The sequence below is a fragment of the Hoplias malabaricus genome, chromosome 4, assembly GCF_029633855.1.
Source record: "Hoplias malabaricus isolate fHopMal1 chromosome 4, fHopMal1.hap1, whole genome shotgun sequence".
In the NCBI taxonomy this organism is placed as follows: Eukaryota; Metazoa; Chordata; class Actinopteri; order Characiformes; family Erythrinidae; genus Hoplias; species Hoplias malabaricus.
In genome coordinates this window covers 32,670,976-32,696,174 of record NC_089803.1, presented here as the reverse complement: position 1 = coordinate 32,696,174, position 25,199 = coordinate 32,670,976, and the positions used below count along the sequence as shown (strand labels likewise).

The following is a 25,199-nucleotide window of genomic DNA, read 5'->3' as shown; positions in this document are numbered from 1 at the left end:
ATAAAGTTCAACCATCAATGTTTTCCAGCCTTTAGAACTGATATGAAAGGTGTTTATTTTTACTGGGTGCGCTTTAAAACCTTCTAAATGATATATTGACGATAGGGTGGATATTGTAGGCCATGTGAGGTAGCCTGGAGAGAAAAGACACGTTGAATGAGCCCAGTGGTACTAGGTATCAATCAAGGTGAATTGCAGCAGACATCAGGGAAAATCCTCCATTCTCCCATTCACACTTGCGTGCTATGAGTGTTCTCAATTGCTTCAAATGGTCTAACAGGCTAGCAGGGCTTGTCATGGGTTATAGAGACTGGAAATGGGGTAATCAAAATGGGTTAGTATAACCACTGGCTTTATTAGGAGCCAACATCAGAGGAGATTATAACAACACAATTTATTTAATGGATCTCTCCTGGTGTGGATGAGGAGAGAGGGATAGAAGGGGCAATAGCAACAGTAGGTGATTGAAATGGACCACATGGCCTTGGCACGGGTTTGATGGCTGGCCTAAAATAGGCCACATGACTTGTGCTGCTGTCATTAATGCACTGTTTATGGGTGATCACTTCATTGTTTGTTTGGATATCACTTTAAGCGTACGGTTGGGGATTAAGCTGATGGTGAGAATGGAGTTGGAATCAAATGCATTGAATTCAGTCTCATTTATGATGGACAGTTATATTTTTGGTGTAACCTATGTTCTGATATAAGATGGATATCAGAGTCATTTTAGTGCTCTATATCCTTTGGCCTCAGGGCTATGTGAAACTGGAATTTTCGTGTACTTGTTGTGTGACTTGATCACCAGGAACAAAAATTACACATATACTTAATACAATCAAGTGTACAATGGAGTACAAATGCACAGATGCTCATGCTTTGTTTTGCTCATGTTTTATAGTAGCGAAATTAATAAACAAAAATAAAGACTTCAGAATGATGGTTCTACAAGGGTAATTTGATAAACAAAATAGTTCAGTATAGAACCCTGAGTATTCAAATAAACTTATACATCGTAATGCATCTTTGCATTGTAAATGGGTTCTTCAGATTGATGAAGAATGTGCTATAGATGGTTCTATTCCACACATTTTAAAAAGGCTTCTATATGGCACCAATAAAGATTCTCTATTTTAATACGCTTGACATCGTTTTAGTAGAAGAACCATTTATGGCACCATATGGCACCATCTACTGCACATTCTTCATCAACCTGAAGAACCCATTTTTGATGCAAAGAACCCATTAATTAAACAAAAGTTATTTTTTATATACCCATTTTCTTTACCAATGAATTTAGGAGTTTTTAAGTGTGTAGAACACAGGGAAATAGTGTAGCATACACAACAGACTATAGTTCAGTTGGAACACACCACACCAGTGAAGTGTTAGTAGTCTTGCGCTAGCCTCCCCCGAAAATGAGCATCTGCCAAATGTTGTCAAGGTAAATGTTTATATAACACAGTTGTTTGTTATATAGTTATATAGTTATATAGTTGTAATGTTTATATAAACTCTCAGGCAATGGCATTCTTTATTTTTATTCAATTGCTGTTGCTATTTTATAATTGATTTACTAGAAATGTTATGTAAATAAAATCAATATAATAAAGTTAGTATGTCTATGTATATATGTGCAATTCATTGGATCGAGCGTCTCTAAAATTGAGAGCCCGGTCTTTTTTCTGATAGAGCCATCTTGCATTTTTGCTGATTTACATTTCCTCTCTATCATGCTCTCTGACCTTTCCATCTCCACCACATACAGCAGGAAAGCCATGCTTTGACAAAGGCCCCCATTTACTGATTTCATTACCTGTAGCAGGCATGGAGTGATGACAGGCTAAAGAGACAGGAGTATGTGCCATATAAATTTAGGCTGAACAGGCTGTTTGATTCCAGCTGTGCACTAAACATCTGGGTGACAGAGATGATGACTGGTGCTGGCAACCAGAGATGACACACTTTCCTGAGAGATCTCATCACAAGTGCTGGAATGGGGATTGGCAAAGACAATTAGGCCCCATAAAATGCTCCACAGTAACAGATAGAGACAGGGAATGAGAGTGCATTTTTGGCAGATGAACAATAGAAAGCTGATTATCGCAGGGGCTTTAGTTTTCCTGAGCTGTATTCATGCTCTAGAGTTTATACTAGTTTGTTTGTTTCAGTGCAGCCTTGTTTGACATTCTTAATGCAGATGCCCTATTGTAAGATTGTTCAACTGTGAGAGTTTTCATCACTGCAGTATATCAGCACTATGCTGTTGTTTGGCACAGACTATGATTTCATTAATTGGATCCTTCCTGAAAACTTTACTTCAACAGGGGTCTTCTCCGGTGGGGTACATTTTAATGCTAGACATTTAATTGAATATTGTCACTATCATATCAAAGGGAAAGCTTTTTGTGTTTTGTTTTTTAAGTTTCATCATTTTATTCCAGGGAAGTTCCCCTTTACTCATTGTATGAACAATTTGTAATGAATGGACAGAGAGAAATAGCCTTTAAATAAAATATTCTTACATTAATAAAAGAATGTTCTTCCCAAGGTTTTGTTTTGACAGTGACAAAAAATGATTCACATCCACAGTTTATGGAGCATGGAATATCATTAGTCTTTCAACACAGCAGAGTGGGTCTTATTACACTAGGTCCTGACTGATAAGAAGCTTGTGTGACATATATATACATATATCTATATTTCACATTTCTTAAACTCAAAAAAGCAGCCGAAAATCTCAAAGTTTTTGATCATTTCTAAACATTCTGGTACAGTGGGTGAATTCTGGGCAATTATTTTATTTTATATATTTATTTTTGAATTAATTCTTTCATTAGCACATCAGGTCCTATTCAAAGAAATGTCGGCAGAATACCCACATGTAAAACTGAGGAATCTCAAAATTAATGTGCTTTTTCCTAGTTTTAGGCGTAAAAAGCTCTTAATAGCTGTATTTTATTGGCAGAACTTTCTGATACCAGTGAATCTGTATGATAATATCAGACAACCTTATCAGCTGCTTGTTAGAAGTTTGGTGTGTTTTTCCTGCATGTGTTTGTTTCTTTCAAAACACCTGGCTATGTGACAGAGTCCAAAGGTGTGAGTGTATGAGTGACTGGGTGAGTGTGTTATGCCCTATCCAGGATGCCTTTTCCCCATTGATTCCCTGTAGGCTCTGGACCCACCACTGGCCAAAAATAAAATATCAGTGTCATTCATAATTATTCCTTCATGTTTCTGTGTATCCCTATTATACCAATAGTGAAAAGAGAAAGCTCTTCTTAAGTAAGCAATTAAACACCAGCAGGAGTTTGTTGAACTGGGGTTTGGTTGTAATGGTTGAATTGTGATGTTAAACACCAGTGATCTTCATGGGTTCTGTTGCTTTTATTTGACATCCTTGCCCCAAACCAAAACCATGACAAATATGTAGTTTCACAAAGATAACCAAAACCAGCCCAGCAAAGAGCTGATTTTAGGTAATTGCAAGGTTTAGCCTTGATTAATGTCACACTCTTCGTCCAAATTTGACCAAAGGATGACCTGGTAATGGCCCATTTTTATTATCCTTTATATTTTTATATTAGGTAAAGTGTGGATGACAGTGGACAGTAGGTCAGACTAAAGCTAACCAGTGGAAACCAGTGGTCAGTCAAAAGCTTTTATCATAAATAATAACATAAGTAAAAAGCTTCTTTAGATTATATTAGATTATAATGACAGAACACATGATGATATCGCCAATAACATCATATCATCACTGTATGGACAAAATCATCCTCTTTTATTACATACAACTGGAAACTGGTATTTATCCTTTATATTGTATTATTTTTGTTTAATGCCAAATGGTCCATAAATATGGTCCAAAATTACTTGGGAATAAATCTTGTGTCATTAACATACATTCCATTTCAAATCCATGTCTTGTTAAGCTGCAGTTTCCGAGATGAGTTTTTTGTGAGTGGCAGCCAGTCACTGAGAAGCCATGCTTATGAGAAAGGCTTATAAAATAATCAGGATACTAGTGTTTTGCTGTTTGTTTGATTGAAGTTTATGTGACTTTAAACACCAAGCACCTAAATTCAATGCCACTGTGTTGCAGTTGGACATGCTGATAGGTTTAGCATTGCTTACATACTGAGATTCAGTGATTCTCTGTAAGTCACCAGGTTACTGACATGATAACACTTTGCAGAATCTTTACCTGCTGTAAGTGATCTGATATCTTCGATCGGCACCTGTATAGTGACTGCAGAGTGTAGTAAAAAGAGATATGTGTCACATCCCTTAAACTCATGCTTGTAGTAAGTTTATTGGTCTGTGTATTTCTCCTGACATGATGTAGCATTTCTCATAAAAAAAACTGTTGTAGCTCCTCTTTCAGTTTTACAGCTTGTGTTGACAAGCTGACGTGTGAGGTGTGACCCGTAAACTGTGTACTGTCCTTACATAAAAACAGACTGAAAGGATTTACTCAGTGATTCCTTTAGAAAGTAAGGGTGCAGACAGTTACAATCAGGGTTACTATCCAGAAAACTCTGGGAGATGGTAGGGTTTTTTTTTAATTATGTTACTTATATATTTGTATGTTGATTTGAGACTTTTCTCATGTTGCCAAATTAGATACAAATTAGATACAAATTAAAATGTATGTGTAGATACTATATACACACATTCATATACACAGTTAAAATGACGAGGTATTTAAAACAAAAATTACAAAATGATGATTGGTTTTGATCACAATATGCTAACAATAATATAGCATAATGTTAATTCCTTTGATCCCTCATAAGCATAGAGACATACATTTCCCTGTATTTATATACAGATACAGCTTACGGGTTACAGTTTCAGGACGAAATAATATTGTCCATTCAGCAAAAGCCTCAGGGATAATCGCATTCTCTGTCCACCTGTTTGCGGAACACAGAATGTTTGGTCATTCCTGCTTTAAAAAACATATAAATATAATTCCTGGTAAAAATGTTTCAGTGCAATTACTATTGAACTTGTTCTCTCTCCTTTGACTGTTCTGACCACTGTAGCATCTGCCAGAGGGCAAATGTCAATGGCAAATCCTTTATAATCTGAAAACTGAGAATAAGCTGACAGCTTTACTGACACTTTGTATAGATGGTTTGTTCTTGGGTAATCTCCTGCAAAGCTCGATTCAAGCAATGTTGAAAAAAAAGACCTTGCCAAATGTTCGAAAAGTGGTGCGCTATTATTTAATGGAGCATGGCAAACATGCATTAGCATTAATACTTCAGCGTATTTATAGTACTGTAAATAACAGTTCGTTGCCCTGATGGATATTTATGTGGATTTCATAAGAGTTTTGCATCATTGGAGGATTTCCCTCACCAGCTGGATGTCAGTGTTGACTAATAGTCAGAGCATAAGTACAGTGTATATTCCTTGTGTGGTAGAAGGGAAAACAAAACAGCTTGACAGATTTTATACCATTCTCTCTTTGGAGTTCCTCGGACAAAAAAAAACAACTGTAACTTGTGGAGCACTTCAGGGTCCCATTTTTTATTAACCACTTATCTGAGTTAAGTCTCTAATAGGATTTTTGAATTTTTTATAAGGGATGGATTGATAATCCCCAGTGGATTGTTTCAAAATGCTACGCATCGCTTTCTTTCAATGCAATCGTGCTGGTCTTGTCTATAGGGCATATCAAACTCTGCATGTGATCGATGCCTGTTTAATTACAACAGAGCACTGGGCTAGAATTTGTTATTCACACGTATGGCGCCAAAAAGAAAAACAGCGAGCACTCCCAAGATAAAAGTAGAGCAAGGGTAATTAAGGACTTCAACACTCTGTACATACCAAAAGGTATTTGCACACTTCTCTGCTCACACACTTCTTGTCTGTGATATGGTTACCTTCGAACCATTAAAGTTGCATTAGGGGCCATTGAAGAAGAAGGAAGGGAAATAGAGACACGAAATGTCAAAGCATCAGGATGTTTATCACTTTGTGTGACTCATGAACTGAGGAAACCAAAAGAGCTTAAAATCTTGGAGGCCTGTCAAGGCCAGTGAGGTAATTAATGCTGGGGAACAGCAATTACACTGTCTTTCTTGTAAATGTTTCACCCAGCAGCAGATCTTTTAATGATGAAACGGCAGGCTTGCTTTAGGTCTCCTGCTCTGCCTACATGTCTTTCATTTCTATACACTCTGTACAATCACTTACTGAGGGGAGGATTTACTGTAAGTTATAGCAGAATAATGACCAGACCAAGCTGCCCAGCTAAATCTTCACAGTTTTTGGTCTCCTACAGCACTTTAAACACCCAATGATATTTAGCATTTTTAAAAATATTGGTGTCATGTTTATTACTACTCCTACTTTCACCTACTTTTTCCTTTTGGGATACTTATTGTAGGTAAAGGCTTTGCAGATGAATTCCTTTGCAAAGGCCCATGTCCTACATTCCTTTTATTACAATTTTTCTGCCTTATTTTCTCATGAGACCAACTTATGATGTATGAGTGGGTTTATATATATAAACTATATTTTTATATATATAAACTATTAATCTGTAAAAATTATAACCTTTTGTCACTGTGGCACCTTACAAGCCTCTGATTGTGCAAATACTTTTTACCAGGTCAAGAATAAAGTGTTCCACTGCATTTTCTGCTTAGGCACCACATATCATTGGTGTTCAAAATGACACAAGAATGAAATAATAAATAAACTTGGGCTTCTCCTGTGATGGACTAGTGCCCCATCCAGAGTGTGTAAATGGTTAGAGACAATTTGTGAAAAACATATTTATTTGAAGTATTTCTACTGACCCATTCTCAAAAATTGGAGAAAATTCAGTTTACTCTGATACAGATTCTATAGGATGTTTTGCAAGTCTATGATGCATTTAAGAAAACATTGAATATCATTTTAATCTGGCAATGTGGGACAATTATCCCCTGAGGAGATATTTTTGAACCTGCTCACATAAAGCATCTGCTTGTTTTCACAGTTGATGTATTTGTCCTATGCAGGTTCTACTGGGACCTTATCATGCTGTTGTTGATGGTGGGAAATCTGATCATCATCCCTGTGGGTATCACCTTCTTCAAGGACGAGCACACTCCTGCCTGGATCGTCTTTAATGTAGTCTCAGACACCTTCTTCCTGGTGGACTTGGTGCTGAACTTCCGGACTGGGATTGTGAAGGAGGACAGTACAGAGATTATTCTGGACCCTCAGCTGATAAAGGTGAGGTACCTGCGGAGCTGGTTCATTGTGGACTTCATCTCCTCCATTCCTGTGGATTATATCTTCCTTATTGTTGAGACTCGGATCGACTCGGACTTCTACAAAACAGCTAGGGCTCTGAGGATCGTGCGCTTCACCAAAATTCTCAGTCTGCTCCGACTTCTGCGGCTCTCCCGCCTCATCAGATACATTCACCAGTGGGAGGAGGTAGGTACTGCAGCTGCCTAAAGCATGCTTTAATTCTACCAGTACTAGGGTTTTAAGTTCAGTCAGGTCATGTCAAGAAGCCTTTATTTTCAATTTTCAATATAACTCATAAGCATTAAAACAAAATCATGTTTTTTAGACCCATGGTGCGACACAGCACAGGAACACACTACACACAATACTGTGTAGTAATCTATACAATCTATTGTGTAGTAATCTATAGATAATTGTAATCTATACAGGTCCTTCTCAATAAATTAGAATATCATCAAAAAGGTAATTTATTTCAGAAACGCATATGTTATATAGATTCATTACAAGTACAGTGATCTATTTCAAGCGTTTATTTCTTTTAATGTTGATGATTGTGGCTTACAGACAATGAAAACCCAAAAGTAATTATCTCAGAAAATTAGAATAATTTATAAGACTTTAAAAGATTTTTAATAAAGAAATGTTGGCCTACTGAAAAGTATGTATTGAGATTTAGTATATGCACTCAATACTTAGTTGGGGCTCCTTTTGCATGAATTACTGCATCAGTGTGGCGTGGCATGGAGGTGATCAGCCTGTGGCACTGCTGAGGTGTTATGGAAGCCCAGGTTGCTTTGATAGCGACCTTCACCTCGTCTGTATTGTTGGGTCTGGTGTCTGTCATCTTCCTCTTGTCAAATACTCCATAGATTCTCTGTGGGGTTTAGGGCGGGCGGGTTCGCTGAACAATAAAGCACAGTGATACTGTGGTTATTTAAACAAGGAATTGGAACTTTTGGCAGTGTGGACAGGTGCCAAGTCCTGCTGGAAAATGAAATCCGCATCTCCATAAAGTTTGTCGGCAGAGGGAAGCATGAAGTGCTCTAATATTTCATTGTAGAAGGCTGCGCCGACTTTGGGCTTGCTATAACAGTGGACCAGTGGGTGTGGGGGTAAGAGATAACGGCGTAGCGGTTGGAGACTAACCCTAGCTGTCTAGGGAGCGTGTTTTCACTACGTTTTCGAACACAGCCTACATGACAACCAATCAAATAAAAGCATACAGCAACACAGAGAGCAACGCCTATGTAGGTGCGGGGAAGAGAACACTGAGGCAACAGCAGAATATATGTTTATTTAAAGATGAATGAATATGGGAATGGAAGTGTGTTTTCACAAAAAACAAACAAACAAAAAACAATAGGCGTCCCGAGAAGGATGATTAATTTTCCAGGACAGACATTAAAAAAGAAAACAATCCCCAGAAAACCAGTAGATGTGGCAACACTACTCTCAACACTTCCTCCAGACTCTGGGACCTTGATTTCCAACTAAAATGCAAAATGACACCTGCCTAGATATCTCAATACAGATACTGAAATGATACCATGGCAAAACCCAAAAACATCAGGAAAAGTAATGTGCTTTCTCTACAAGCTGAGGGCGGTAGGCAAAATTGATGGAATCCAATTGATAGATGTGACGCCACACGTGATGTTTGACCATTTCCGGGTCCAATTGCGCCTTCGGCCATGTCATACGTCCATAGACATGTTTTTACTTTTTGAATAAAACTGAATGCCTCAATCAATTATGTGATCTCACTTTATGCACATTCACAGCTCATTCTGATCTGTGTGAGCTGCTGTGCGGACAGACTGTGCTGCTCCATCTCTGGGAGCAGAGGGGCCATGTTGAGAGAGCTGTGTCTCCAGCTGATCCGTGTCTGGGAATAGAATAACCGCAGAGAAAGCCGTGTCTCCCGTTCACGGTCAGTCCCATTGTTCTAACTAGTTGTGCTACCGGCAATTCTCTTCTATAAATGTAGCTAAGGTTTGTACAGAATGTTGCTGGTGTTTAGTCAGGTTTTTGTGTTTTTAGAAAAGCAGAAAACTAGCAGCAAGTCATTAAGGGAGGGGAGAAGGCAAAGTACCTTGTGGTACTCATTGGAAATACCACTCATTCTAAAACACTCCTCTTTGAAGTACTGGTGTTAGATTTGTGACCCTAGAGGGCTCTACTTCATGTGCAGCATAAAGTAGCTCCCTCTAAAGTCACAGAACTCGACGGTCACAGAATTTGGTGTAACACCTGTACTACTTATGTGGGGTATTGTACACATTTTAATGACAAAGTATTGAGATACTTTTCTAGTATCGGTATACCATGCAACACTAGTTGCTTGTGCACCTTTTTGTTTTTATTTATTTATTTATTTTTTAGCCACGCTTTTTCCTTCAAGTCAACTTTCCATTAATATGCATCGATACAGCAGGGGGTGTCAATATCTGCCTTCTGGACATCTGTCAAGTCATCAGTCTTCCCCCATGATTGTGTAGCCTACTCAACCACACCAAGGGACCATTTTAAATGCTTAGGAAACCTTTGCAGGTGTTTTATGTTGATTATTCTAATTTTCTGAGATAAAGACTTTTGGGTTTTCATTGGCTGTAAGCCATAATCATCAACACTAAAAGAAATAAACGCTTGATATAGATTTGTTTGTAATGAATCTATATGAGTTTCACTTTCTGAATTGAATTACTGAAATAAATTCACTTTTTGATGATATTCTAATTTATTGAGATGCACCTGTATATTGTTTGATTGTTGCTGTGGTGATGATTGCAGTTAAGCAATTGTCGCTATTTAGCAAAGCAAAAAAAAAGATTTTTTTAAATATTAAAAATTATTTTAAATAATAATTAGAAGAAAAGTTATTGATACAGAATGTATTATATACATCTAGGATGCCGCTCAGTGTTTTACTGTACAATGTTAAAATGTTGGAGACATTCAAAAAGAGTCTATACAAAACTAACTAGTATATGATAATCTGAAAATAAAAAAAAGATCAATGCACAAGATCATTTCAACAATAATAGACAAAAAAGATCATTATTCAAACCAAGAGGAACCAGAACAGAGAACTCCATATAAATAAAATAATAAGTAGAATTGTAATTAAAAAGCATGGATTAAAAAGAATTCTTAAAAGAATAGATAAGATAATAAAGGAACAAGTAATAAAAACATCTAGTTAATGTTAAGCTCCACTACAGAGGAATGTATGAAGTCATTGTTTAAAAATGCCTACTGAGCCTTCACTAATACTGTTAAAGATTTTCACAGTTTGGGGGCATAGGGGACATAAGGCTGCATCCCCAATTTTATTTTGGGGATGTTTAAAATATTTTGCAGGCTTGCTGTAGAGGGCCTGAGGGCTCATGAATGGACACAAAACAACCGAGGCTTAGTGATATAAGAGGTTTCTAAAGCATGTAGAGCTTTATACAAGTAGAAGGACTTTAAATCAATTCTAAAAGTCACAGGGAGCCAGTGCAGTGTAGTTAGAACTGGAGTTATTTGCTCTGTCTTCCTACTCTTTGTTAAAATCTGGTAGCAGGGTCCTGAATTAGCAGTACTTTCTCAGTTGATTTTTTTATGGAGATCAGTAAAGGGAGCATTACAGTAGTTCAGTCTTCTCTGGTTGAGTTAAAAACAAATATATTGAGCCATATTTCTTAAGTGGAAACAGGCTGTTTGGTCACTCTAACAATGTGATAAATAAACAATCTAAAATCCAAGTTTAAAATTATACCCAAACTTGTTATTTCTCCTTTGCTCTGATGACCCTCTTTTCTTTTTTACATTTACATTTACATTTATGCATTTGGCAGACGCTTTTATCCAAAGCGACTTACAAAAGAGGAGCTAACATTCGAACTACAGCACAAATTATGCAAAATACCTTACATTAAGTGCAGTATGCCAGGAAGTAATAAGTGCATTATTAAGAAAGACATTCAGTGCAAAAGATACTCTCGGAAGAGCTGGGTTTTCAATGATTTCTTGAATGCAGAGAGGATTTCTTGAATGCAGAATTTTTACATTCATTTTAGAAAATTGTTGCTCATGAAAAAGATTAATGGCAGACAGACAGGTAGTTAGGGAGCATACAGCATTTATGTCATTTGGCTCAATGGAAATGAATTAATAAGTAACACGTGCATAACTATGACGATTAATATTATGTTCTTACCCAGAATGAGATTTAGACCGTTTCTATGTGAAATACCACAGGGAATTTCAATTTCTTTGAAACATGATCTCCAACATTAACTCCATTAGCTTAACATTAACTCCAGATTGTTATCAGCTTAACTTCAACAGTTAATGTCTTAGCATGAAAAAATGTCTTAATGTTGCTAGCAACAATGATAATTGAAATATTGGGGAAGTTAACCAGCCTGATGTCACAAATATTCAAACCACTCCATAAAGACAGCCATACTAAGGTTACATATAGTGCATATTTATTGATGTTAGTCCACCACAATTATATATTGTAAACCCATTCATATAATCAAAACCTCCAAAAAATCTGCTCCTCTAGTTATAAAAGTCATACATATATATACATACAATATATGTTCCAACCATATTATAAAGTAATAAAATGCTCAGTAACTCCAAAACAGGTAAATTGCATTTGATGGCTAGTGTAAAAATGGTTAAAGCAAGTGCATCCTTACAGTATGTCATAACCTTGCTGAAAAAAACTGCTTAAAAAGTGTTTAAGAGGGAATTTATGGTCTTTTAATGCAAATGTGTGTCCTTAAGGATTTACTTGAAAGAAAGATTTATGTAAGATGTTTTATGCATCAAGGCCCTGTACCTGGATGTCTGTAAAGCTGCTTTTTGACATTGAATTTTTTATTATTTTTTTAGGTACTATATAAACAAACTGGATTGATTTGGCAGGAAAATTTTGAATTCCTCCTTAAATACACTTTGCTAAGCTCTTAACACAGGTGTCAAAAAGCTGCACCGTCAGTTTTTTCCGGCCCCTAGTTCCTTGCATGTGACAATTGTTAAAGGCCTGCACTTTGACATATTAATTGTCCAGATCAATCAACCTCATCAGCCCAAAAGTTCATGGTGTAAAGGAAATCTATGTGAGGGAGAAAGGGCAATACATCCCTGTCTGTGAGGATTGTATTAAACGCCATGTATCTTGCCCATCCTATTTTTTCCTGTGTCACTGATCTCCCACGGACCATTAGTAACATTAGCAGAACAGATATACAGTGCATTATGTAACACGTCACATCCACTAGCATTTCTCCAGCCTAAACCAGCTTAAGAGCGGTGTGGCCCAGAACTGAGCTCGGATTAAGCCTTAAATGTGACCCATAGCATACTGCGGCTCTGTCGTCACAATCGCAATCTCTATCCCATTCTTCCGTTCCCTTAGATTTTCCACATGACCTATGACCTGGCCAGTGCTATGGTGCGTATAGTGAACCTGATTGGCATGATGCTGCTGCTGTGCCACTGGGATGGCTGCCTGCAATTCCTCGTGCCCATGCTGCAGGATTTCCCCTCCGACTGCTGGGTTTCCAAAAACAAAATGGTGGTAAGTAGGACCCATGGCCCTTTGTCAGAAATATTATCCCCATGTTTTTACTCACAGTAACACTCCAGTATAATTAAAAATATGGCCATAATCTTTCTCTCCCCTGGTTTCATGTCTTTCAGCTCATAAAGAGCTTAATAACTAACTGATGTGTTCAATCAGGCGTGTAAGAACATCAGCCCCAACAAACATGCTTTAAGCAGTATTAATACTCCTGTTATTGATGAACACACATGACTGCTAACATTTCTATGGTAAACCAGACTGAACATCTAAAAAATATCCAGCAAGTACCATATGAACTTTAAAGTCACATTTTTCAAAATATACTTTGTACAATATTGTGCAAAATCAGAGAACACATTTCATTTCATTTCCAGTCAGTATATTTGCTCTCATGGCCACTCATATTTCACTTTTGAAACACATCCATCACCAACAGATGTGTGAGTGTAAAGAATCTTTAAAAATGTTTTAAAATATATCACTGGATCTTTAGGTTCTTTACCCATTTAAGTATATTAGCAAAAATGATTCTTGATGAAACCAAAAGTGGTTCTTTTATGGCATCACTCAAAGAAACGTTTAGTTACATAGCAAGGTAAGCTAACCCCCTGTAGGTAATGCATCTTAATACAGTATCCTCGTTTTACTAATGCACCACTCTGAGCTACACTATGCTAGCTATGCACTTCAGCATGAGCTAACTCCATGTTACAGACTGCTACTTAGCCAATGACTATTCATACAACTCTGCCCAGATCAGACTATTTAGCATATCTTCACACAGCAGTGCTGCAAGGCTCTGGTCTGGTTCCCATAAGTCAAACATTTTTGCCTAACCCCTATGTAAAGGGCAAGGCTGTACTTTGAGCAGTCAGAGCAACAAGGCACTTGGCCTGGCTCTCCACACTCAAAGTACTTTGCCTCCTTAGATGAAAGGACAAGACAGTGCGCCATTAATGCTTCTCACTATCTCTCTATGTCGTGCCCCCCCTCCTCACAGTCCCCTATGGTACTTACTAGAAGTAAAATCTGGGAAATCCCCTAGTCTCAAAAAACTGTATGCTACAGATATTTGAAATGTGCCATGGCCATAATAAGAAGAAATGCCCATTCCATATGGCTATACAGTATGAAGGCAAGTTTTCTGAAACATCATCCCCTCATGGAAGGTTCTGGAGGGAAAATTGTTAAACAGACTCTCTAAAAAATATTTTTAAGGACAAATATTTTGATATTGATATATCACTTCCAAGCACTAAGCCCTGTTTGATGGGTCAGGGCACTGTCTATCTGTGTTGCACATCCAACACCTAGTCTAATTCCGGAACTGTCTCCACCTCTCAGGCCTGATGGCACCTGTTCTGTCGGCTGTCCTCCTCAGCCTGTTAAGAATGAAAGACTTCAGTTTATATAGAGGCTGGCACTGCCAGATCAATGCTATGATTAGTTTGACCCTGGTGTTTCCATGGTTGGTCATTGTTAGACTTTTCCCATAGTGAGATATCTCGCTCTTGATTCAGAAAATTGGAGCTATATTAGGTATTTTGCTGTGGCACTGCTCTCAGGTCCTGTGGTTGTGGGTTGAGTCCCCACCTCAGATGTGTCTGTGTGCATTTCCTCCAGGTGCTCCTATTTCCCTCTTGTTCCCTCAGTACAAAAACACATGCTGGTAGGTGAACTGGCTGTGTGAAATTACCCACAGGTGCGAGTGATTGAGTGTGTGATGCCCTGAGATGGACTGGTGCCCTGTCCATGCTGTGTTTCTGTCTTGTTGTGTCCAGTTCAGTGTAGGCTTCAGACCCACTACGACTCTTAGGAAGATGCACTGTTAGAGAAAATCAATCAATTTATTTAGTGTTTAGTGTATCCACACTTTGCCTTTATTACAGCATCTGTTTTTTCCAGGACACTAGTCTTGCAGTGATATCTCCACCTCTCCCAAGGTTACCCATGGAAATTGGTTAATTTGTCTGCTTTTCAAGTAATTCCAAATGGTAATTTTGAGGGCTGAGCTCTGGTGCAGACTGTGTATCATTCTGTGAACACCAGCAGCTTCTACGTGTAACTTACAGTTTTTTGATTTTCTTTTCTCAGTAACAGCTACTTGGCTGTTCCACAGATAATTTCAAAATGTTTAGTTGACTTCTCACAATAATAGGATACACAGAAACACATGGATTATTTCCAGGAAAAGGAGAGTCCTTATAAAATAAAGCTTGAAATACATTTTATCTGATGAGGAGAGTTGGTCTATCAGGATTTGCATGGTTGTTTAGAGTCCATTTTTCTGTAAAGCTTTTAATAACTTTGTAAAACTAGTGTTTCAGCAACTCCTGTTTTTTTTGTATGTATTTTTCCTTTGACTTTCCCCTTCCTAATGCAAAGGGATTATCTTGTATCTAATCTCCTCTAAAATACCTCATGAGAAATAAATGTCTTGTACTTAAGCTGCCTCCTACTTCTCCTCAGATGTTTCTATTTATACATTGATGGTCATAAGTTTCAGGGGACATGCAATTTGTTGGTCTTCATCATAAAAAACATGAGTCTAATGTGAGTAATATCTATTTTAAATGTAGTATGTTATTGTTCTATTGTCAATAAGTGTTATATTGTGTTCCTGCAACAAAATAAAGAGTTAGTGAAGCAGATTGGATAAGTAAAGTTTTTATCTAGATGGATTTTTTTTATCCAGGCATTCATCATGTGGATGAGTGCAATACATTTAAAAAAGATTTTATTTAGATAAAAACAAGTAACCAAACAAGTAAACTTCGTGTAAATGTCCATATAATGTTGTTTGACTAAAAAAAATTAATTGCATAATGAAATTCTGGAAAAGCTTGGAATGTTTTTGTAAAATGCGATAAAAACAAGAATCTAGGATTTGTTATTTTTCTGACAATAGTACAAAATAAAACTTCTCAAAGTTGTCACTGACCTATTTTATTTTGCAAATATTAATACATGTTTAAGGTGATGCCTGTTACACACAACAAAAAAACTTTTTTGATTGCTAAGACTTTAGTTATTTCACTATCTATTGTGATTATAATATATATTTTTTGTCTCTCTTACCTCTCTATGCTTCACAGATGACTTTCTAATGAGCTAGGTGCTAAAAATTAGCATGCTGTAAAAGCTTTGACCATAAGGGGAGAAGTCCAAGTCCAGTTGGACTACTCCCCTTGTGGTCCAAGCTGGTACCGCATACAAGTTCCTAGGACCTAGCTCTGCACAAAATTATCTCATAGAGAGCTCCTCTCCCTATGCTGGAGATATAACACTCAGAAGCACAAACACCCACTGCCTTTTTAGGAAAAAGCCAGTTAAAATTTGTTAGCCACATTAGCATTTTCATCATTGGATCTAATGGAAAACTGTTAGCATGTCAGATTCTAATGCGTTTCTCTGTTCTGTTCTCTGAATTTCTGAGTTATTCATAAACAGATCGTATACAAGCAAGATTAATCATCTTATTTCACTTGTGCATAAGAAACACATGAATACAAAATAGCTGCCAAGTTCTCCGGACCCTAGTCTCAGGCGCAGAGCTCTCCCTTCAAGTAGCTGGAGAGTCTGATAGTTGGCCTCACTGTCCAGATTCTGCCGGTTGCATTCAGATTGGCTGTCTGCCTCCTTCAAAAGATCATGCCAATATAGCAAACTTGTAACTGTTCCTTGTGAGTGTCAGTCTAATTTCTTTTCCTGCATTGGTCTGTGGTTACTTGGCCATGTTAAGAAAGCGGCCTTCCTAGAGAGACTATGTGAGACTATCAAGAACAAAGCTCAACTTAGATGGTCCATAAAAACAATGGAAATGTGCTGTGGTCAGATCTGTCTGTGTTTTAGCTATGCTGCCATCTAGGTGACATATTTTCATAGAGGGGCCACATTCTGAATGTTCTGCAAAAGTGTGGCTTCATAGACATTGTTTCTGTGCTTGACTGGTCTGTCTGTAGCTCAGATCTGTCTCGTATGTCCCATCCTGTAGAGAAGAAACAGACAACAGTGACCACAAACTGTTTAACATCCAAAGTCTAGTCTCAAGCAATAAATTCTAAACTTGTATTTAAAAAAATACAATCCTGGTTGTCAGTGAAAATTTAGAAAACAACTTCCATGAGTTAAACAAAGGTCCACAAGAATTAACAAACAAAAAAAGATATTTTACTGCATTTTTCAAGAAAAACCAACTGTTCCTAGGATTGCCGTTGGTATTTAAAGGGTGGTCTCTGGCTTTTGCATAGTTTCGTATGAAATATATACATAAAACCTGTCTTTAAAATAAAGAAAACAATTTCTTAGTGTCCTCCCGCTTCCAACATAGCCACAGACTCGTCATATTCCAACTACACTGAACTAGAAAATTTAATATATACATACACTTAAGAGTTTTGATTTGAAAGATACTGCAGTACAGTTAATCCTACATTTACCACAGCCTTTTTTGCCTTTTTCCCTTTCTGCCTGGATATTATCTTTGCCAAATGGATGTCCCAAATACACATGTAATACTTCCTTCTGCCATCAGTGAAGACATGAGATTTCATTCTCTCACTGTCCTTTACTCATCTTATCTGCATCTTGCTACTTTCATTCCTGCAGTCATTATCTTCTAAATATATTGTAGTATATATGGACAGTGGTGGTCCTTCTATGGCATTGCTCAAAGAACCCTTTGAAGCATCTTTATTTTTAAAATTGTACAAGATATTTTATAAAATCCCATTCTAAATCCATACACATTCATATGAATTTGGTCCCCCTTTACAGTTATAACAGCTTCCACTGTTCTGGGAAGGCTTTCTAGAAGATTTTGATATGTGTCTTTGGGAATTTTTGTCCATTCAACCAGAAAAGCATTTGTGAGGTCAGACATTGATGTTAAATGATAGAGCCTGGCTCACAATCTCCATTGTACTTCGTCCCAAAGGTGTTGGATAGGGGTGAGGTCAGGTCTCTGTGTGGGCAAGTCCAATTCTTCCTCACCAAACTCACTCAACCATGCCTTTATGGACCTTGTTTGTGCACTGGGGCACAGTCATGTAGGAACAGAAAAGGTCCTTCCCCAAACTGTTCCCACAAAGATGGAAGCATAAAATTGCACAAAATATCTTGGTATGCGGAGGCATTAAGGTTTCCTTTCATATAATGCCCCATAGCATTGTCCCTTCTCCACCAAGTTGTGTTCTCCTGGCCAAACCCAGACTTGTAATTTGTCACTCCATGGAACACGTTTTCTCTTCTCCATAGGCCAGTGGCAGCATGCTCCATTTGATGATTGGCATTGAGCTCGGTGATGTAAGATTGGCATGGAGCTGCTGGGGCACAGTTTTGGTGCTGATGTTAAAGCCAGAGGAGGTTTGAAACAACATTCACCTATGTAGTTTTACAAAATGCTGTTGTTCCTAAACACATTTTCAGTAATACCAATCACAGTTAATCATAGAGGGAAGACATGTCAAGGGCTCGCTTGTTGCAGTGGTGGCATCTTATTACTGTACAATACTCAGATTCAGTGAATCCTTTAAGATGACCAATTCTTCCAGAAATGTTTGCAAAGGCAGACTGAAACACCTGAATTCAATGATTAGTCTGCATGTCCCGATACGTTTGTCCATATAGTGTGTTTGCGTTCGTGTGTGTATGTGTGTGTGTCGGTCTGTCTTCCTCCTTCTGTCTTCTGACAATCTCTCTGAAACATATCACTTTCATTTCTCTTTTTATTTATCTCTCTCTAATTACATGCTGTCTTTCTTTCTTTGCTTGTTCTCTCTGATTTTTTTTGTCTTCCATTCATTTCCAAATTAATTCAAGCAAATATAATTTTCAACATGTAATTCTGTGTATATATGAATTATGTGATTTTTCTCTCCTCTTTTCACTCTTTGTATTCCCATTTTGTCCTCTGCCCCAGCATTTCTCTCTTTCTGTTTCTCTCTGCTAATCTCTACTACTCTCCCACTCTGTCCTCTGACTTTAACTTTTCTAACTCTTTCTCATCTCTTTCTGTTTCTCCTCTTCTGCAGAATGATACATGGGGTCAGCAATACTCGTATGCTCTGTTTAAGGCTATGAGCCACATGCTGTGTATTGGCTATGGCATGTACCCACCCGTGGGCATGACGGACGTTTGGCTCACCATCCTCAGCATGATCGTAGGTGCCACCTGCTACGCCATGTTTGTAGGTCATGCCACCGCCCTCATTCAGTCATTGGACTCCTCACGAAGACAGTACCAGGAGAAGGTTAGTGAGCCAGAGGATCTCCAGGATGGTGTTCTTATCCAGCTAGCAATATTCATATCGAAAGGAAATGAAACAAAACCATTTGTCTTTGTTTACATTTATACAGAAAAATGTAGGGCAGTGTTAATAAAATGCATGAAAAACATATAATAAATAAAAACAGTGGGTTTCAAAGTTGTAGTTAAAGGTTTAGCGCTTTAATGTTTGTAAAACTGGCAATTGATTTGAAACATTCAGCAGGATTTGGATGTATTCGTATCTGCATATTTTGTAGCAACAGTGAGTCCTTTGTTTATTTTATTTAAAAGTTAATTCTAGGTGTTTCTAAGACCACACAGACCAAGAAGGTTTTATTAATTTTAAGAATCACTATTATACATTTATACAAAAGTAACAGCTTACTTTTATTTATTATTTATAGAACAAAAATGGATGCCTACCGTAAATTATATTGTCTATTTTTAATAATAAATTGTTTTTGTTTTTGTTTTGTTTGTTTTATTAAATGAATACAGTTTGAATGGTGTTAGACACACACACCATATTGGGGCCTGAAAGTCTTGAAAGTCAGTGTTCCCTATAATGATGCACTGGCTACAAAATGTAACAAGGGCCATTTAACGTTTAGCTGCTTAATTTCTCTAGCAAAACTTCAGGTTTTCTTGACTTCATCCTCTTTTCTAAAACAATTTTCAATATCAAAGCCATCAGATTAATTTATGCAGAGTGAGAATAGATCAGCAGCCAGGGAAGTTACATTAGCACTAATATATCTAATGTAGGCTCTTCTATGCCAGCCTGCTAGGCAGTCCTGCAAAAACGTTACAGCCAAAAATATACTGTCTTATCAAACAAAATTTAGCAACCAAAAAGAGCAAGGTTACTTTGTTTAATATTGTCAGCGCTGTGGATCATAGTGATTTATGACCCGTATGGTGATCCGTGGCACACCATTTTGTCTTTCATGCCCTGTACATTTGGAGTGTTAATTTAACTGTTGCCATTTTTAATGAGGATGAGACACACGAGCTTTGACCTCTGCTGTGTCAAAAGACTTGAGTCGATTCAGCCTGGCTGCAGTTGCTATGACAACGTGCATTGTTGATATAGGACTGTTTTATTGATGGAGCTGCGGAGGTTTCCTTGTGGATTCTTCAGCTCCTCCACACCATCCTCTGTGCAGGCTTTGTATAGTCTTAAAGTGAAATATCGCGTGACATTCAAGTTTTTTTTTTCTGCTTCATTTCATGCACAAGGGGAAGGGTGTTCTTGTTCTTGTTCTGAGACAGTGCTTGCACACCGATGACTTTGATTCTAGTGTCAGAATGCAGAATTCTCTCTCTCTCTCTCTCTCTCTCTCTCTCTCTCTCTCTCTCTCTCTCCAGCAATAAAAGCTTAAAGGAGAGAGAGAGGGAGGGAGGGAGAAAGAGAGAGAGGTAGGTAGCTGCAGGGGTTCAGCAAGGTTTGCACGGGGGTCTAATACTTAGCAAAGTTTGACGTTTATTTAATTACCTGCTGTAGTCAGGCTTTTCACACTTTGATTGGATATCCTTCCTTGATGGCAATGTGATTACCAGCAACCTGCTGACAACAGCATTATTCCTGAAAAGGACAAATTCAAATGACACTCCGTTTTTTTGACACCGTGACTCATGTATGTGACTTCGCTGCCTCACTGCTCTCCAGAGTAGAGCCCAACTGTATTGTCTGACAGTATTTCCTGTTGTCTGGAGTCATCCCTGCTGGCTTTGTCTCCTGTCCTTGAATATGATAATTGCAGCCCACTCTGAGAGTTAGTGGAGGGACATGTGGGCCGACCGAGAGCTTTGTTCAGAGCAGCAGAGATACTCACAGATCACATGGCAGGAGCATTAGCATGTGGTGAAGGGCACCACACTGGAGCCAGGATGCTGTCCACTGCCAACACACAAGAGAGTGAGGAAGGGAATGAGGGAGAGGGAAAGAGAGAGAGAGAGAGAGAGAGAGAGAGAGAGAGAGAGAGAGAGAGAGAGAGAGAGAATGGGTGGGTTGGTTACTGTGGAGGAAGGTTATGAAAGTGATGAAATTGCTTGCAGGGAGACAAAAGGACAGGACACAGAGAGAGAGAGAGAGAGAGAGAGAGATAGAGAGAGAGAGAGAGAGAGAGAGAACAGGAAAAGGTGTTTGCTCTGTGTGGGAAGTTTGTAACTTACAGAGTGAGGAGAGAAGAGCAGAATGAGGAGGAGGAGGTGTGGAGGAGGGTAGAACGTTTTCAGGTCTCCAAGCGCTCTGCATCACTCAGAGACATGAATAAAATAACAAAAGATGACGGCAAGTAGGGAGAGAGGGTAAAACAAATCCTATCAATACTATATGCCCTTTCAATGAGTCAAACAGGCAGAGAGAGAGAGAAGAGTGAGGGTGACAGAGTCAGAGAGACAAAGAGTGAGAGAGCAAGGATAGAGAAAGTGTGAGGGTGTAAGATGGAATAAAAGAGAAATATGTTGGTCACTGATGGGAACATAGTTCAGGAGCAATATGAGACACGTATGTTGCCTCCTACATGCCACAATCTGTTGTTTACTTAAATCGTGATGTGTCAGTAAACAGTGTAGCAATGGAACTCACACCTTCTGTGCATTTTAAGAGCTGAATTTCTTGACTGTTCTATCGCCATGTTACTGAGTGTTATTTTCTGTGGCCCGCAGTATAAACAGGTGGAGCAGTACATGTCCTTTCACAAGCTTCCTGCAGACATGCGCCAGAGGATCCATGACTACTATGAGCACCGTTACCAGGGCAAGATGTTTGATGAGGAGAGCATTCTGGGAGAACTGAATGAGCCGCTCAGAGAAGTAAGGCCTAATCATATTAAATACAGTGCACAATTTGTGTTGCAAACAGTATGTGTTTATCCTCAGCAGGAGTTGAGCTCTGAAGGTAGATTACAATTTATTTATGCTGAAATATGTATTAAATATCATAACACTCTCTGACCTCTCTCTCTCTCTCTCCCATTCTCACACACACACAAAAAATTACCTCACTTAGCCCCTCAAATTATCTCTTAAAATGTTGCTGAAGGCAGAACATGGAGGTGTTTGTTGTTTGGGTACTGAGCTGTGTTGTAGCATCAAATTTTCTCCATCAAATGTTTTGTGTTTGATGCTAAAGTACTTCCTGAAAGTTTTACTCAGCAAATTAAGAAATCCTAATTCAAAATTCACCAACACTACACTGACATAATATAATAAGGTACAAAAAGAATGTTTTCCTGTAGTAACCAGTTTCTCATTTATATTTCACTACACATTTACCTCTCTCCCAAATATACAAGAGAGTAGCTTGCTAAATTAAAGTACTATTTTAACTTAATTGTTGTGATTATATTTTTAAATCTATAGACACTACTAATATAACTATTATTCCATTGTGTTTATCTTACCTTATTTTTACATTTAAATCCATTATTAAAAACTTAAGTGCTGGAAGGGACATTGTACTTAATTGCAGCAAATTGTGCAATTGTTGTTGTCCCAAAATTGGTAAATACACACATAATCATTATTTTATTTTATTTAATAATTATTTTATTTCATTAAGTTACACAGTTCAATTTTATCCCAAATTTCACAGAGTTTTCATTTTAATCCATTTCTCTATGTTTCCAAATTAGACAAATCTTTTATAAATTAGATGACGAATAGTTCATAAATAGTTTTTTCACCCAACTTTGGTGAATAGGCCACAGCCATGGTCTATAACCCACTGTTGTGATAAAGGTGCTTCCAGTCACATTTGTGTATTTGTTGCACTTTAAAAATAATAATTATGAGATGCAGAATTATGTACCTAATTAATCAAAAGAGTTCTCAGTACTACTCTTGATTCCATCTTTCTTTTTACCTTTTTCTCATACAGGAGATCATCAGTTTTAACTGTCGAAAGCTGGTGGCCACTATGCCGCTGTTTGCTAATGCAGATCCCAACTTTGTGACTTCGATGCTGACCAAGTTACGCTTTGAGGTCTTTCAGCCGGGAGATTACATTATTCGAGAAGGTACAGTGGGGAAGAAGATGTACTTCATTCAGCATGGGGTGCTCACAGTTCTGACCAAAGGCAGCAAAGAAACAAAGATTTCAGACGGCTCTTACTTTGGAGGTAAGTAACACTCACCCAGTAAGATTATTGCTAATGTATTTGAAGCAGAGGTCAAGGTTTAAATGACTGAGCCACACATCCTTCAGCCTATGACCCCACTGAAGTTTAGAGGCTTTAGGTTTCGGTTTTTAATGTGCAGGCTTCTGGTGTTTTGCTTGAATGTTCATAATTATTATTGATTATTTACAGTCTTCTTGATCACAGTAAGCATACAGTAAGATCTATAGCCACACAATCACGTCTGGTGACTGCATATGATATAATTTCATGTTTTGAGCATTGTGTACTGTTTTAGACTCTCACTATAATTCTTGTTACTTCAACAAACCACATAAACTGCTAATGCTTATTGGTAGATGGGAGAGGAGAAATAGAGAGTTACCATACAGCTGCTTTGATAACACTTGAAAAGTTATGCCAATCACTGTTGTCCAGGAAGCATTGTTAATGTCAAGCATTACATGTAATAACGCTTTACCAATGGCAGTTTTCAACCTTCTTGTTGTATGGAACTGTCCAGATTTTTGTACTTGTGGTGTTACATCTGCACACTTGCTTATTTGATTAGGTTTTGAACTTGATATTGCCCTGCAGTCACACTCTTTTTCAAAATCTGAGAAAACAGGAGGCAGACATTACCTGACATATCAATTTTTGCTTTTTTGTTGTTGTTGTTGTTTTTGATATGTTAAAGAAAGGTAGAAAATCAGTGAGAAAAACTTATTGTGAAAAATCACTTTTCAGATTGTGATGTGGGGATTTAGTGATTTAAACCCAAATGAACTCACTGGTGCCTGTGATCGAATCACAGATGTGATAGGTGTGTTGCAAGCATTGTCTCACAAAAGGTTGAAAATGGTTATTATCAATATTACCATCAGGTGTTTGACTAAATTAGAGAAACAAACAGCCAGCAACACAGACAACAAGTACATAGTACTCCACAGGGGCACTGGAAACCTAATGACTCTTTGTGAATGGCGTTGAAGGTGCTGTTTTCCTAAACCTTGACTACAGCAATTTAAGCCCACTACATCTAGAGTGGATGAAGCCATGTGTCAACTTTTTAATTCAGTGTGTAAGCACACTTCAGTCGACTTCCACCTGGCTATTAACATCAAAACCTAGCCAGTCACAAAGAGCAGTTTGAACTGCAGGCTCACTTTATGAAGCATTCCAGTCAAATACTGTAGGATCAAACACATTATGTATTATGTATAGTGTTTTGAGTGGAGCTGCAGTTTGATTGAGCTGGCTTGATTTAGCTGCAGTGTTTATAATGAGCTTAAGTGTGCAGGCCTTTGCTGTGGTGTTATCAACTCACTCTCGAGGGGAAACCAGTCAGCAAACGAGTGGGTTTTTTTTTTAGAGAGAGAGAGAGAGAGAGAGAGAGAGAGAGAGAGAGAGAGAGAGAGAGAGAGAGAGAAAGAAAGAGCCCTGGGAAATTCCTCACCCAACCTCAACTAGCCATTCATGAAATTAATTTTCCTCAACTGTCGATCAGTGGGACTTGCAGTAACAGCTCAGTGGGACAGTGTAGCACCATACAATTCAAATAACAGATGAAGAAAGAAGAGAAAGGAAAGTAATGAATGACTGATAATGGATAACTGACAGGGGGGCTTGTTATCAGGCTGTTCATTGCAGCCTTTTATTACAGCTCAGGCTTGTGATTATTTTAAAACCGAGCTAAAATGTCTGCGAAAGGTTTTAGACTACATTTTGAGAAACATCAGTTCTTTTAAATGTCAGCTGCTGAATGGATTTTAAAGTAGCCCTGTTTGGCAGCCAACATGACAATACTGAGGCTTCCAGCATAGTGAAGGTTCCAAATAAAGGAACTTGCTCTATTTCAAGGTAGTCTCGTTCATATTTTCTGGCAAATTCTGCTCCGACAAAGGTAGCATTGGCACATTTTTAGCATTCTGTGCCTTGTGAAGCCCTGTCACTGGCTCCT

The 25,199-nt window shown here is 38.0% G+C and overlaps 1 protein-coding gene across 1 annotated transcript in view; it reads left to right on the top strand.

Annotated features, from left to right (window-relative positions):
* hcn4l (hyperpolarization activated cyclic nucleotide-gated potassium channel 4l) overlaps positions 1-25,199 on the top strand; it is a 34,614-nt gene that overhangs the window by 2,449 nt on the left and 6,966 nt on the right. The window contains exons 3-7 of the mRNA XM_066668410.1: positions 7,029-7,452; positions 12,683-12,844; positions 18,883-19,101; positions 21,789-21,935; positions 23,002-23,242. Of these exons, the coding sequence (XP_066524507.1) occupies positions 7,029-7,452; positions 12,683-12,844; positions 18,883-19,101; positions 21,789-21,935; positions 23,002-23,242 (1,193 nt within the window). The remainder of the gene's footprint in view (positions 1-7,028; positions 7,453-12,682; positions 12,845-18,882; positions 19,102-21,788; positions 21,936-23,001; positions 23,243-25,199) is intronic.